The sequence below is a fragment of the Oryctolagus cuniculus genome, chromosome 5 (assembly GCF_964237555.1).
Source record: "Oryctolagus cuniculus chromosome 5, mOryCun1.1, whole genome shotgun sequence".
Classification (NCBI taxonomy): Eukaryota; Metazoa; Chordata; class Mammalia; order Lagomorpha; family Leporidae; genus Oryctolagus; species Oryctolagus cuniculus.
Genome location: NC_091436.1, coordinates 21,641,907 through 21,658,926, shown reverse-complemented (window position 1 = coordinate 21,658,926; position 17,020 = coordinate 21,641,907). Strand labels below are relative to the sequence as shown.

The 17,020-nt window shown below is 39.1% G+C and overlaps 1 protein-coding gene across 4 annotated transcripts in view; it reads left to right on the top strand.

Annotated features, from left to right (window-relative positions):
- Window positions 1–9,560: 9,560 nt before the first annotated feature.
- The window catches only part of ADGB (androglobin), a 215,760-nt gene continuing 208,300 nt past the window's right edge, over window positions 9,561–17,020 (top strand). For 2 of the 4 annotated variants that reach the window (XM_051855270.2, XM_051855271.2), the window contains exon 1: window positions 9,561–9,710. In XM_051855270.2, coding sequence (XP_051711230.2) covers window positions 9,631–9,710 — 80 coding nt within the window. In that variant the 5' untranslated portion in view covers window positions 9,561–9,630. The remainder of the gene's footprint in view (window positions 9,711–17,020) is intronic. The other 2 variants (XM_008263621.4, XM_008263619.4) reach the window with 1 other exon arrangement.

The window sequence follows — 17,020 nt, the reverse complement described above, 5'->3', positions numbered from 1 at the left end:
TGTAGAAGTTGCCCCTATAAAATATGAGATACAAATGAAAGAAAACCTATAAATCTTCGTAAATATCAAGAATTACTAGACATAAAGTCAAAAGAGAGACTAGCACCTACTAAACTAGTGGAGTGTGAAGTGAAGATTCTTTGGGGAAAAATAATATGCCTTATTATAATCATAAGACTAGTTTTTTTCAATTCTCATGATTTAAAATTACACTTTGGGGGCAGATGTTTGGAGTAGCCATGAAGGTGCTACTTGATAGGCCTGTATTCCATATCAAAGTATCTGGGATTGAATCCTGGTTCCACTCCTGATTCCAGCTTCCTGCTTAATGTGCACCCTGGGAGACAGCAGAAGGCAGCTCAAGCACTTGGGAGAACCACACTGAGTTTCTGGCTGTTAGCTTCAGCCTCATCCACTCCTGGATGTCACAGGCATTTAGGAAGTCAAACAGAGGATGGGGAGATCTCCTTCTATTTCTCTCTCTATCTCTGTATCTCTGTGTCTCTCCGCCCCACAAATATTTTTTAAAGAGGTAATTATTAATTAATATAAAATAAAATTATTTTTCAAATTAAGTTTTTATCCTCTCAAGGGTTTGCAGAATTCATTGAAACCCTCTTGAATCATCATAACACAAAATTTTGTTACTCTTTTCTGCCCAGTTTCAGTTCATGCCAAGTTATTTTAGGGCCTTATATTGACTAAGCAATGATGTTTCATAGAAGAAAAAACCGTGCTATGTTTTGGACTGTTTTGTTTTCTCTAATAAGTGTATCTGAAACAATCTCATATTCATCACCACAATGAGGTCTGTAATCCATTCTTAGATGAGTAAAACTAGGCTCAGAGATGTTAGGTTTGCCTAACATCATACATCTAGTATGTGATGTAGCTGGGTTGAAGCTCAAGTCTAAATACCAGTGAACTCATGCTATGCTGACTGTATAGAACATTTGAGTAGGGGGCACTTCTTTGCACAAGTGAGAAAGCGGACCCTAGTGTTCTTTCATCTGCTTTCCCTCCTGATAGGGAAAAAAGCGTCACCTCCCACTACTCAGCACTTCTTACTACCACAAGGCACCTGGGGTCTCTCCACGGTCCAGATATGAACTGTCGCTCCTCACCTCATACTGTATATCCACCGTGCTATGTCCATGTGTTTTGATCTCAGCTGGAGACTTCTTCCCACTCAAAACATGCTATATGTCCCCTCAGATGCACTTTCTCTGGACTGCCATGATATTTGAATAACAGCTAGCCTATACAGAATTTCCTGATTTGTTTTGTAGCTATCAGTACTAGTTTGTATCTGCCACTCAAGGTTAGTGTTCTTCATAGGTAGGAACTAAATCTTGCTTGTCTATTTTAAGAAATGAACAATGAGGGGCTGGCGCCATGGCACAGTAGGTTAATCCTCCACCTGCAGTGCCAGTATCTCATATGGGTGCCAGTTCTAGTCCTGGCTGCCCCTCTTCCAATCCAGCTCTCTGCTGTGGCCTGGGAAAGTGGTAGAAGATGGCCCAAGTCCTTGGGTCCCTGCACCCGCATGTGAGACCAGGAAGAAGCACCTGGCTCCTGACTTCGGATCAGCGCAGCTCTGCCTGTTACAGCCATCTGGGGAGTGAACCAGTGGACGGAAGACTTTTCTCTCTGTCTCTCCCTCTCACTGTCTCTAACTCTGCCTCTCAAATAAATAAAAATTAAAAAAAGAGAAATGGATAATGCATAAGATCAAATCTCCAGAAAAATTGTCTCTACTGTTGAGGAACAGTGTTTTTTCTTCTTCTTCTTACTATTTGCTAAATTATTTATTTTATTTTTATTTATTTTAAAGACAGAATTACACAGAGAGAGGCGAGGCAGAGAGAGAGAGAAAGAGAGAGAGAGGTCTTCCATCCAATGGCTCACTCCCTAGTTGGCCACAAAGGCCGGAGCTACGCTGATCCAAAGCCAGGAGCCAGAGGCTTCTTCCAGGTCTCCCATGCAGGTGCAGAGGCCTGAGGACTTGGGCCATCTTCTACTGCTTTCCCAGAACATAGCAGAGAGCTGGATCAGAAGTGGAGCAGCCAGGTCTCAAACCACGCCCATATGGGATGCTGGCGCTTCAGGCCAGGGCATTAACCTGCTGCGCCACAGTGCTGGGCCCTTGCTGAATTATTTATTTAGTGGAAGATTAAGCTTATGATTATAAAATAAACTAAAAGTATGTCATTGTAAAGCTTAAAAGAATAAATAAGAAAGGAAGAGGGAGGAAGGGTGCTCCTACATCTGTATATATGAAATACATGATGTTGGTTCACTGTATATAAGTAAAAAAATTAACTACATTGTCACAAAAATTAAAAGAAAAAAGGAATGGGGGAGGAAGGGAGGAGGGAAAGCATCATTGTATTTTGGAAATTTTATCTATGAAATTCATGAAATCTTTTCTGTATATATTAATAAATAAAACATAATAGAAATTAAACTTCTACTTAAACATAATTACATTAGAATAAAAGAACAAAAAATCATCAATATTCATAATAGATGGTGCCAGCACCAAAGAAGATACAATTTATAATGTCTTGTAACATACAGCAGATAAGGAGGAAAGCATATCCCCTTAGGAGGGAAAACAGGTAAATCAACTGCAGCTGACCCAAGAATGACATAGATGGTAGAGTAGTAGATAAAAATATAACAAGGTATTATAACCATATTTCATATTCTGAAGATGACAAAAGTCATCCAGTTTCTTAGTCCTTATAATTTTCCAGATCCTTCCAGAGGCCTGAAATATTATACTTGTTGGTGCATTCTATTCAACTAATGTCATGTTCTAATTCACGACATTTACCACAGGTCAAAGATTTAGAGTTGTACTGCAGTCCCATAGCAGTGACAGCCTCTTCATTGCCTGTTGGTCGGCTCAGAGTGGATTTCTTTATCTGTGGCTAGCTGTTATTAATTTTTTTAAGATTTTATTTATTTATTTGAAAGGTAAAGTTATAAACAGTGAGAGGGAGAGACAGAGAGAAAGGTCTTCCTTCCATTGGATCACTCCCCAGGTGGCCACAATGGCTGGAGCTGCGCTGTTCCAAAGCCAGGAGCCAGGTGCCTCTTACTGGTCTCCCATGTGGGTGCAGGGGCCCAAGCACTTGGGCCATCTTCTACTGCTTTTCCAGGCCATTGCAGAGAGTTAAATTGGAAGAAGAGCAGCTGGGACTAGAACGGGCGCCCACATGGGATACTGGTGCCACAGGCAGAAGATTAAACTACTTCACCATGGCAGTGACTCCAGCTGTTATTAATTTTATTATGATGTCCCTGGGCATAGTTTTCATGTGGATTGTTCTTTTTCATTAACTTTCTTAAATGCATGGATTTATACCTTTTATAAATTTTCAAAAAATTTCAACCATTATTTTTCAGAGACTAACTACAAATTTATTAGACAATTTGAAGTTATTCAAAGCACCCACAGGGGTCTGTGCTGTGGCATAGTGGGCTGAGCCTCTGTCTCCGCCACCAGCCTCTCATATGGGCACCAGTTTTTGTCCTGGCTACTTATCTTCCAATCCAGCTTTCTGTTATGGCCTGGGAAAGCAGTAGAAGATGGCCCAAGTGCTTGGGTCCCTACACCTTCGTGGGAGACCTGGAAGAAGCTCCTGGCTCCTGCCTTTGGTCGGGCCCAGCTCTGGCCATTGTGGCCATTTGGGGAGTGAACCAGTGGATAGAAGACCTTTTTCTCTACCTTTTCCTCTCTCTTTCTGTAGCTCTACTTCTCAAATAAATAAGTTTTTAAATAAATAATAAATAAGTAAACTACCCAGAGGCACTATTGATTTTCCCAAGTTTGTGTTTCCTTTTGTTCAGTTTCTATTCCTATGTCTTCAAATTGACTAATCTTTTTTTCTGCAACATCTAAGGTTTCAATATAGACATTGTGCTCTGCATTTTTTTTTAAATTAAATGAGATGTTGCTAAGATGAACTTAGCATATCCAATCTTTCTTATAGCTTCTTGAACACCTGGTAATTCTATCACCCATTTTTTTCTGGGTCATTTTCAACTGACTTTTTTCTCCATTTAGTGGGACATATTTTCTAACAACTTTTCAGAGTTCATACTTTTATTGCATGACTGTCATTGTGGTTTTTACCCATTGGACATTGGATATGTTTGTATTCTTATAGTTTAAAATATTTTTCTGTAATGCTATTATTTGTAAATAGATTAAGATGTTAGGTGGGGCTGATGTAGCATTTAGTCTAGAGTGAACTTTTCACCACTTCCAAAGGCAACCTCACCTGGGTATCCTACCCCATACCGGTGGATTGTGAGGTTGTTTTGTCAGCCAGCTGGAAATAGGCAAAATATACCCTTAGCCCTGTGTGAGCTCAGAGAAGGTTGCTTCTAATCCTTGCAGGTGTTTGTTTTCCCAGCCTCACTTGCAGGTGTAGATAAGTACTTAGGTGGATACTGAAGCCTACTCTCTGAAGATCCCTTCTCTACGCCTCCCTGACTTCTCCCAACTCTGCTCTGTGCACCTTCTCTCTGACACTGCTCTGAGAACTCTCACTGCCCAGCTTCTCTGGCTCCCCAAACCAGGGGCATCGTCAGGCTCCTCCTGGTGCCTCTTCCTTGTGCCAAGACCTAGCAGTAAGTAGAATTCAACTTTTTTATTTTCCATCGCTCCTGATTACCGCCTCCCGTTGTCTGATAGGCCAATGTTCGTATTGTACTTCTAATCCTGCTATCTTCTTTGGACGTTGAATGAGTTGCTTTGCCTTTCCAAAAACTCACTTCTCTCTAAAATAGCCTGATTGTAACACCTCATAGGGTTGTGATCACTGAAAGTGTCAGCGGCAGAATAAAGTAGCTATAAAAGCAAGGGTCCAGTGTTAACACTGTGGGTTGGAATACTGACCAACCACTCACTAACTCCATTTAATCACATCTGCCCCTTCATTTACAGTAAAAAGTTTATAATAACAATTTTAGGATGTTTATAAGGATTGAATGATACTGAAAAAAAATCTTGGAAGAGTGTCAAGAATATAGCAAGTGCTCAGTAAAAGTGGGCTTTGATATTAGAGATTGAAGAGCAGATGGTGAAAGAGTAAACGATTCTTGCTTTGAGGGACTTCACAGTCCAGCAAAGGAGATGGGCCAGGGAGTGAGCAATTATAAAATAAGGCAGGACATTACAGGAGCGTTAAATGGTGAACAAATAAAGTTCTGTAGAAAGCCAAGGAGAAGAATATTAATGTTAAGGAAATGAAATAAAGGACAGAATGTTAAACAACAACTAGCATGACCTTACACACAACATGTAGAATTTATTCTTCCTCCTTTGGTTGAATTCCAAGCAAGTCTGTAAGTGAGCTGGTTGTGAAAAAGTGGTTGAGAGGTGGCATCTATGAGTGTATGGTGGTGCAATCAAATGTCAAGCTACACAGAATTACAGATTTACAAAACAGAAGTACTGCCCTCTGTCTCTCTCCCTTCCCTCCCTGCCATCTCTCAGATTCATTTCCAGTCATCTAAGGACGCCCAATGGTGGAGGGGAGAAGAGATCCCCAAAGCTCATTTCCCTATTGGGGCAGATCCTTAAGCAGAGAGCCCCCTGCCTGTTTTTTTTTTTTTTTTTTTTTTTTTTTTGCTGCAGCACATGGGGAAGTATTTCTAACCACTTCCCTATGGAACAAGGGTCACTGCTGCCTGAAGGCAACTATCTCTTCTCCAAAAAGTAAGTACATATTGGAGAGAGGCTCTACGATGGCCAGTTCTAATAAAATATTTGCATTTGTTTCTCAGCCTTTGAAAGTTGCTAACCAGTTAAGAAAGTTTGAATAACCCTAAAGTGAGGTCCAGGATCATCTGGAAGAGGACAGTGTGGGTGCAACATCTAGAGTACTGGGAGCCAGGCTGGGTTATGGTCTGTCTTGCTCTGCCACCCATGACCTGCTCCATGCCAGGCCAGGCCCATTTCTTCCTTTGTGAAATAGTAGCACAAGCTATCATTCTTTGAGTTTGTATGACATTTCAAACACATTTGAGATATTCTACTTTCCTTTTCAAAGTAAAAAAAAAAAAAACTGATTAAATACATACCCATCACTACCCAACTACAAATAGTATATTTTAAGTTTTTTATAGTGTCATACTTTCATTTTATTTTAAATTAGAAGCTTAACCCTCCACCAAATAAGGTATTCAACAAATAATAAGTAGAAAACCTACTTTTCCTCAAGAGTATAGATAATGGCTGTAAACAAAAGCAAATCTCAGAATGTCAATTTCACTCATATATATTACATTTTTGTGTTATGTATGCTAATTACCACAAATCAGGGAAAACATATGGTATTTGTCTTTTGGGGACTGGCTTATTTCACCAAACATAATAGTTTCCTGTCACATCCATTTTGTTTTAAAAGACAGGGTCTTTTTTATGGCAAAGTAATATTCCAAAATATACATTTATACATACATAAATATATATATATACATATATATATATAGACACACACCACATTTTCTTTATCCAGTCATCAGTTAATGGACATCTGAGTTGATTCTATTTCTTAACTATTGTGAATTGATTTGCAATAAATATAGGAATGCATATAACTCTTTCTTAAGCTGATTTCATTTTGTTTGCTTAAATTCCACAGAGTGGGATGATTGGGTCATGTGGTAGATCTATTTTCATATTTCTGAGGAATCTCTGTACTGTCTTCTGTATGCTTGTACTAGTTCACATTCCCACCAACAGTGTATTAGGGTACCTTTCCTGCCCCCCACTTTCTCATCAGCATTTATTATTATTTTTTTTTGTGAGGATATCCATTCTAATTAAGGTGAAGTGAAACCTCATTGTGATTTCTACTTACATTTCCCTGATCCTGAGTATATTTCCATGTGTCTTTTGGCCATTTGAATTTCATACTTTCAAAAAATGCCTGTAAATAATCATTGAATCTCAAAATGTCAATTTCACTGCTTTACATTACTTTTTAGGGACTTTATTGGTTACTACAGATCAGGAATGACTGTTGAAGAACAGTGTTGTTTTTTTTTTTTCTTCATACTATTTGTTGAACTCTTTACATAGTATAGGTTAATATTATGAGTATAATGTTAACTGAAAATAGATAATTGTAAAAATTAAGGTGGGAATAAGAGAGGAAAGATAACGAAGGATGGGACTGTGGATGGGAGGGAGGGTTGGGTGGGAAGTATCACTATATTCTTGAATCAGTATATAGGAAATACATGAAATTTTTAGACCTTAATTTTTTTAAAAAAAGAAAAAATGCCTATTCATACCCTTTACCTTTTTCTTGAATAGTCAGTATTTAAATTCAAGTCTGTCTTTAAAGGCACTAGCAATCCTCTCTAAATCTAGCATGAAATACACCCTCAATAAATCACAGCTATCATTATTCTAAAGTGACATTGACCATTATTATAGGAATATGGGTTTTAAAAAGAAAAGACAGCTTTAGGACCAATTGTCACTTCAGCAATGGTAAGATAAATATCCAGTTTTGTAACTAGAATATTTATAGAGTTTATTTCCTCTTATAATCATAGTCTTACCAGTGCTTTAGCTCCAGAAAGAGGAGAAATTCCATTTATGAATTCAGCATTCTTAAAAGGGAGAAAAAAATATTGGGCTAGAAATTAGTTGATATTTTATACCTGTCATAGTTTTTTATGATTATCTCATTCCATTCTGATTACAATTTTATTTTTATGCTAACTTAATAGATTTTAAGAAAGCAGGCTCCGTGTGGATTAGTGATACGCTTGGCTTACGCTAGCACCCCTGAAATTAATGCCTTTAGTCAAACTTCATTAATTAGTAGTCTTGCAACTTTTGGCAAGATACTTCATTTCTCTTGGCCTGGGCTTCTTGATCTATAAAATATGAGTAAGACATAGATGTTTTGATTTCTAAGGCTTACTTCCATAACAGTCTTGGCATCTTGCAGCCATTAGCATTGGCTTTAGAAAAAGCTTTTGCTCAAGATGAAACTCCATGGGGTTGGCTACCTAGAGCTGTACTATTTTTACCCTAGATTTTTTGCATGCTTAGGGTTGTGTATTTGAGCTGATGAGATTTGGTATCAAGTAATATTTTCTCAAACACTCAGTGCTTTACCTTTATTCAGCAGAGTTCTCTGGAAATTTCAATAGTGGAATAAATGAAACAGAGCCCTAAGATGTTTTCTTAGGAAGAAGGAAATGTTTGCAAGTTACTCATACAGACAAGATATTAAGGCTACTGGCTTTGAATTTTATTTATTCTGCATATAAAACACAATGAAGTTCATGTTTGATTGTCCTTCAGGTAATCCTTAAAGGTAATGACTAGGTTAGCATGATAAAACAGACTATTCTTAGTGGAGAGGATCAGGCATTCATTTGAGAAACAGAAAGAATTGCTTTGCAGGAAGATGCTGCTCACCTGTGCAGGGGCCCACTCCCAAAACAGGAGAATCTTGTATTTAATGTTGTTATTTCTAGGCTCATTAGAGGGGTGACACGGGACCCAAACCACAGGGCTATGTGTCAAATCTCTCTGAAGCAAGTGAGGTTACACTGGGCCAGCACAGTACTTTGTCTTATTTTAATAAATTGGGCAATTTTTAAGTCTAATAATTTTTAAGTCTTAGTTAAGCATGGGACCACCTCCTCTACGTCTGGTTTACTTCATTCATTCAGGGTACCTGCCTGCTTCTTGAAGGCATTTGAGTTGCAATCTCTGTGTATTCATCCTGAGCTATATTTATATTCATCTTATTTATCCCTTAAATACAATGTGAGTTAGCGATTAAAATTTTCTATATACAAACAAGTAAACTGAGGCTCAAAGGAAAGCATAAGGCAAGATAACTACTAATTCCACAGCTGCTCACTAGGCATATGACATAATAGATCTGTTTACTGGGGTCTGCATTGTCTTGCTGCAGTGCAAGCGTTTCAAAGAACATTCATTTCCATGACTTGGATTTATTCTTTGATGTGAGCAATCAAGACTCCCTACCTGTTTTGTCAGGGACAGCAGCATCACCTAACTGGGAGCCTCTAAGGGCATCATGACCTTGTCTTCCCTGCTGGGACGCCCCTTACACCCACTGTGTTCATTTCTAGACCCGCGCTTTCTGAGCCGTTGATAAATTCGATGCCTACAATGTCTCCTTAGTAATTATTTAAGGAATATTTTATGTTCAATCATGAAAGGCAGGGAGCCGCAGAATATCCGTATTCAAATAGCTGAAGAACCAAGACACAGTCCATATCCTCCCCTTCTGTGACTCTGAGGGGCAAGGCCAGTTAGAGTCCTTCTGCAAGAACTCCAGTGAATCAGACCTGCCCATCAGCCCCGCCGTCAAATCCCTGCCTGGGCGCCCTGATTCCTCCCCAGACACCACGCCAGGTTTCCACCTGGATGTGAGCACCTGAGCTTTCTGCATTCATGTCCCCAAAGCTGCCTGCAGCCCTAGAGCCCGCCCAGCAGGCGTCTCTGTACGAGGGGGACGCTGGCGCCGTCTCCTGGCAACAGCAGACGCGGAACCTAGGGGCGTCCAGCCGGCTGCTAGCTCTGAGCTCAGTCCGTCCTGGGTCTCACTCGCCATGACCACCAAACAAAGCAAAAGGAAAGAGGTGCATAGGATCAACTCCGGCCACGGATCGGGATCCGATAAATCTAAAGAGTAAGGGACTTCTGCCTGCCAACCCCTGTCTGGTGTAGCCCCCTTGGCTTTATCACTGTCCTGGGCAAACTGCCAGGACAGAAATTCACAGCTTCTTTCTTCCCCCTCCCATAGGTTCTCTCTCCCTTGTCTGTCTTCACCCAGGTCCTCTCCTGAAGCCTCTTGTTTTCCTGCTCAGTGGACTGAATTTTTGGCTGTCACCCTGGGACTCCCCCTCTCCCCTTCCCACTCTTCCTTTCCTTCTTCGCCCATTCAAGTAGTCACACAGGCAACGGTTCATTTAGGGGACAGGTATAATTCAAAAGACATCCAGTTAAGGTCACATCTGCATAGCTCCAAAGTTGGGAGAGTGAGAAAGGGGTTGGGGAGGAGAGAGGAAGGGAGGGAGGGAGGGAGAGAGGAAGGGAGGGAGGGAGGGAGAGAGAGAGAGAGAGAGAGAGAGACAGAGAGATATTCCTTCTTAATGGTGATTCCCTAGTCCCCCCCCCCCCCAAAGAAGACATTTAATCAGATGAAATCAGAGGTAAAGTGGCTTGAAAAAGCTAAGACAATACAGCTATATAGAATTTTCTATATACAAACAAGGAAACTGTTTTATTATTATTTTGTCTTTCATCCTTTTTTTCCCAAAGAGACGCTGTGTTTATCTACTGTCCGAGCTTATAAAACTTCTAAAATCCATTCTGGCTGTGAGAAATGCCAGCGGCCAACCTCTCTTCGAGCAGGGTCACTCCTGCTCCTCAGTCTGCACTGGGAGGGGGGTGGGGGCAGCAGCTTGTATCTAATTGGATTCTCTGACTCCACCTTCCCCTCTTTCCCCTAGTGTCGGACCCACTTAGCCTCCTCTTCACTCCTGGAACACCCAAGGACTTTTGCACTTGCTATTTCCTCTTCTGGAAAGATCTCTCCCAGAGGGTCATATAGTTTTCTCCTTCACCTCCATCATATGTATGTCCAAATGTCATTTTCCTGTCAGCTTCTTTGGATATGTGATTTAAAAATTGTAATTCCATGAGTGGGGAATTGACCTAGTGGTTAAGATGCTGGTTAAGTCACCTGTGTCCATATCAGAGTGCTGGGGTTTGATGCCCACCTCTGTGTTCTGACTACAGCTTCTTGTTAATGCAGACCCTGGGAGACAGCAGTGATGGTACAAATTTTTTTTTTTTTTTTTTTTGACAGGCAGAGTGGACAGTGAGAGAAAGAGAAAGGTCTTCCTTTGCAGTTGGTTCACCCTCCAATGGCAGCAGCAGCCTATGCGCTGATCCGAAGGCAGGAGCCAGGTGCTTCTCCTGGTCTCCCATGGGGTGCAGGGCCCAAGCACTTGGGCTATCCTCCACTGCACTCCTGGGCCACAGCAGAGAGCTGGCCTGGAAGAGGGGCAACAGGGACAGAATCCGGCGCCCCGACCGGGACTAGAACCCGGTGTGCCGGCGCCGCAGATGGAGGATTAGCCTATTGCGCCGCGGCGCTGGCCAGTGATGGTTCAAGTCATTGACTTTCTACCACCAATGTGGGAGACCTGGATTGAGTTCCTGGCTCCTGGATGAGTCACTGGAGCATAGCATGAATCAGCTTCTGGGAACTAACTCTCAAAATCTCTTTCTCTTTTCCTCTCTCTCTCAATAAATAAATAAAAATGAGTGCATATAGAATCTAAAGTTGCAACCCCCACTTCCATGCCAAAGCCAAAATCCTGACCAAAAGAAATCTCCCTAAATTCTTTCACTGCTTTATTTTTCTCTATTGCTGTTTTTGCTCATTTAAAATACTTTTATATGTTTTATATATATTTTATTTTTAGAAATCATGTTTTTCTCATTTGTCTTCCTAATAAAGTATAATTTTCATGAAGGCAGGGAGTTTTAATTTTCTATTTTATACAGTATTTAATCCTTAGTACCTAGAGTAGTTCGTGGGCCACACAAAGTAAACATTCAAAAATTTATATTAAATGAATGAATGCATGGCAATGTTTCACAGATTTTTACAGGGTTTCAGGAGAGTTTTGAATGCACCAAAATAATAACAATGATAACTTAGTTAACAATGTTTAAAATTAATGCACGTTGAAGAGCCACAACTCTTTGGGAGCTTGGGAGATATCTTCAGCTTCAAAGAGCTTATATTCTGAAAAATATGAGATTGTTTACTCCCATGAAGAAAATGACCAAACCAGACACCATAAAGCATGTTACATGGTTTGGTCCTGTGGTGGTGCCTACAGGGAAGACACTAGCTCTTCTCTTGCCAGGATTTCTAACTTTATTTTGAGATAATTACTTCTAACACATTTACCTTTATCCAAAATTATCTGAATTTAACTACATGAATAAAATTATTTGTGTATATTTATGAAAATGGAGAGGAAGGGCTAGTGGCTCTATAAAAAGCTAGGTTTTCCTGGAAACTAAGGGTTAAACAGCAAATCATTAGATTATGTTGTAGCATTAAATGATAGTATATGAAGCTCTTTCTAAATTAAGTCTCCTCTAAGTTTTACTGAGGAACTAAGAAGCATAGTACCAGGCTAAGTGTCACCAAGCAGGATGTATAGAGATCAAAGTTATGTGAGGCTATCGTGTGATTGTCACTTGAAATGCCCTGAGGAAATCCCTAGTGAGTTATGCCATTTCGCCGCAGCTTGTGGTTACACATTCAGTAAATGCAACTAACTGTAACACGCTCCTGAAGGCAAAAATCAGAGAAGACCATTTCAGAGCTGTGAAAATGTCCCTGCTATAGAATTTGATTCTCTTCAGATACCTCAGTAACATCTCCTTTTTTTCTTAAAATTTTACATCAGTCTGGGGACAGAGACTGTGTCTGACTTTTGCCTAGTGTATTGACCAGAGCACATACCAAGCACTTACCACTTGCTTATGGAATGAGTGCATGGTTTACTTAAGCCTACCTTGGTTTTTCTTCTTTCTGAGTTGTATTGAAGCCCAATTTGCCTTCCCTTTCCTATTGTATCTGCTGTTATCCCCAAAACTGAGATGTTACTGCTGATAAGACCAGACTCAGCTGTGTCCAGCTACGAACAAATTCATAAGTAGTTATGACCTTGACTCAGCAAGAAAATTGTACCAGGAAACTTAACTGTCAGTTTTTACATTAAACTATTTCTATTCTATTTCTTCTCTAATTCTCTGTATCCACTAAGATGACATCTCTGTTCTGGCGTTCACTCTGGCATCAATTCTTTTGTGACACTTGGCAAGTTTTTTCTATTCTCACTTTTGATCTTCTCTCCTCTAAATAAAGGGCAGCTAATTGAACTTGCTCTCACCCTAGCACTACCTGTCCCCTCTTCATTGCTTCATTTTCATTTCTACTCTAAACTTCCAGAATCAGACCTCATCAGACTTTTATTTAACTCCAGTAAGTCCATAATAAGTGAGTGAATTTTGTTATGGTAAAACATTTAACATTGTGAATAAGTTGCCTTTTGTGGTTTATTTATTTATTTATTCATCTATTTACTGTGTGGGAAGTAAGATAGCATAGTTTAATGAAGAGAAATATACCTGACAGGTCAGGCAGACATCTCGGGAAAGATAACAACTGTCACAAACTATGACTTTCATTATCTGCTGTAGTCATTTCTAACTGCTATCACAAAATACCATAGACTTGATGGCTTAAACAGCCAAAATTTATTTCTCACTGTTTTGGAGGCTGGAAGTTCAAGATCAAACTACTTGGCATGTTCAGATGCTGGGAGGGCCTTCTTTGAGGTTCACATATTTACTTATTTTACCCTCACTAGGTGGAAAGGGAGGACTATTTTCTTTCACATGCATAAGGACATTAATCCCATCATGAAGTCTTTATTTTAATGACCTAATTATATTCCGAAGTCCCCACATCGTAATGGCAATCCACTGGAGGTTAGGGTTCGACATACAAATTTGGGTAGGACACAGACATGCATTCTAAATAGGATCAAATTATAATCAGCAATTATAAACAATTGATTTGAAAGTTAATGGGCACTGCAAAGGTTCTCATCAATTAGATGCCATTGGAAATAGAGGTACAAAAATCTTACCTTTTGCAAGTACTAAATATAGGTCTTTATGTCAGTCATGGATAACTCAGCAGACGCAATAGAAAGCATACAATTTAAGTATGAATAGACATTCGAAGCATAAATAGATATACTATATATACTAAAATTTGTTTAACTTTAGTGGATAGTTTGAGATGGGGACACAATGTTGATGTTCATAGTCACAAAATATTATTCCACTTCTGATAGCGATGTTAAAAATGGTAACAGGTAATTTTTAAAATAACAGGACTCAAATAACCTTCTAGATTCATAATTGTGGTAAAATGTTCAGTCTGTTTTCTCAAAACATAATGAAACATTTCGGAGTCTCTAATTTATCATTATGACTGAAATAAACATCTAAACTTCATGGAACTTTCAGAAAGAATCAATGTACCTGTCTATGTGAAATTTGAAACAAAGCTATTATAAAAACTGAATTATAATTAGTACCATGGAAACAACAGAAAACATAGGAATAAATACCTTACTGAGTATTAAATTAAATAGGGTTTTGGTTATCTGAGGTCTAAGAAGGAACTGATTCAATGGAACCATGCAACAGTAGTTGGTAAATAACATGTTCCTCTGCCTGCAGAGATCATAAAAGAAATCCCTTGTAAGAGCAGGATATAGTAGGGGGGGTTCAGCTCTCAGGCCTGTCTCACCATTCACACCAGTTGGCAGAGCTCAGAGGAGGAACAACCAACTGAGGAGGGAGCAGCCCAGGAGTCACAGTGAATTTTCTCAATTCCACACCAGATCACTGTGGACCTCAACAACTAAGATCAATTAACAAATTCAAAAGGTATGTTTCAGAGGAGAAATGTCCCTAGATAAGAATCTATTTATGTTTCTTTCTCAACCACTTAGTGAACATTTATCATGCCCAAGTCACTGGTAGGCCTTGGAGGATAATGAGTTGTGAAACATGGCTTCTCTGTCAAAGGGTTTGTAATTTTGGTGGTGATAAGGATGAGGTATTGATCCATATGGAGGCAGGTAGGAAATACATAGCAATGCCACATTTATGACAAGAGACTTGTTGGAAATTACAGAAGGACTCATAAGAGTGTGGCATTCCTGAAATGAGGCCCATATGGGTTAGACCAACTGGAGCAGATCTGTCTCCACCTCCCTCTAAAGCAGCTCCTCATTTCTGAAAGGCATGTGTAAATGAATCAGCATCAGGGATGCGAATGATGTTTTGGGGCACAGAAAGCCATCAAGGCTGGCTGAGTTCAAGGATCTATGCATGAATTTACAGGCACATAAACCATCTAAACCAAGGATGCAACAGAATGAGAGAGAGCGACTCAGAATTTGAATTATGTAGAGTGAGGACATATAAATGTCTTTAAATATAAAAATGATAAGTTATGAAGTATAACTCAATGATCACATGGGATTTATGCTGCAGTAAGAATCAGGTGACAAGAATGCGTGATGGTCTGAAATCATGGGAGACTGCCTGACTCTGGCACTGCAGAGGAGAGAGGGGAACAGATCTGTAAAGTGACTGTGGTCAGAGATGACAAAAGTCAAGTTTCCAGCCTCTAATGACAGTGCAATCCATGATGATGCTCAGGCTGTGATGCCATTGTGTCTGAAAGGAAAGACATGTGTAAATGAATTTTGTGTTTTGCTTTCTTTTCAGGATCTGACCCAGCGTGTAGTTGGTAAATGCATGTGTAGTTTAATTGAGTTAAACTGGAAACCTGGCATGGGAGCGAGGTCATAAAATCCTCTGACTGGTAATAAGAGAGAGACTGTGAGAGCGCAGAGGGAAGGGGCCCAGCCATGTTCACCCCCAGCACCACAGGGACCACTTGGCACAGATTAGTATGTTGTATAAATGATAGCTGCATATTTTTAAATATAAAATCTCATACAAAAAGTACAGTTTAATGAGGAAAGAAGTACCCTTTAATTTTTAATAGAGTGCTTTTAATTTTCCCTGTGAAACAATCTTAATCTGAGCATTTGGTAAATTCACTAATATTTGACATGGTTGAAGAAACATCTGTCCGTGAAATGTTTGTTTTAATTACCCAAGTTTTAATTTGGAAGGAGAAATGTTTCTCTCAAAGTTTATTGTGTAGCATTATTAGAGGAATGGAAGAAAACAGGTTGAAAGAGTTAAAATCACAAACTCATAGAATTAGTACTTCATTGTTACTTCAAAGCATAATGAAATTCTAGAAAAAACAAATAATTGTTCAATTAAAAATGATTATTTAAAAATATGTCAGTGAAGTTTAATTTTTTAACATTTCTGGATCAAAGGCAGCTTAAAGCAAGGAATTAAAATAATTTATAAACTGCTCATGTCACTTTATTTGAGATAAAATAGATAAAATTATATCCAAGAAATATTAAAATATACCTTTAATACATTTGTATAATGTAAAAGATTGGACAGAAATATTATGAATGTTCTTCATTTTAACATGTGATATAGTAGATATATATATGTTGCAATTTCATTGTAAAGAAGTACTCACTTAGGTCTTTAAAAATTTTATTATTAATATTTCTTTTCAGAGTAGGTTCAAGCCAATTAATTCCAAGTTCTGAGGCTATACCTATGCTGATTTGTAAGGTTGAATTAACACATGGTACTTTTTAAAAGTAAATAAATACATTTTGAATTTTTTGTGGGTGCCAAAATTAATGCCATAGTCCAAATTTTTGTAATTTTTTTATTTTACCTTTCAGACTTGGAGAATACAAGAATTTCAGGTATTATTTCAGTTAAGTTCTCAAAAAGGTTACTGTATCCTGTTTGCCCAGTTGTCAGTCTCCAGTGTAGGGAACCTGGCTTCCATCCACAGACTCGGAGCTAACTGCCTGAGGTCAGAGCATTGTAGATCTGCCTCTGAGATCTTCAATTTATAGAGCACAAAGCTCCACTCTTGAGAGTAGGAGGATGTTCTGGGGAGCTATCTATGGAATCAAAGAGGAGGGGATATGGTTATGTTATTAATGAAAAAGGCTACAGAGCTTCAAACCTTTGTAGTCAGAAAGGCAAAAAGAGAGAAAGCAGGAAGAACAATGACACTATGACCTGGTTTTTTTTTTTTTTCTGATTTTGCCCCAGGCATGAGCCAGAAAAACAGTGAGAGTCAAACCATGTAAGATTTAGTTCAAGGGTTAGTTAGAGTTTTACTGCAAAAGTTGGCAACAGCCCTGTCTGCATGCTATTATAATGAAAAATGCAGGTGAATGCATTATAAGTTCGAGACAAAGCCCT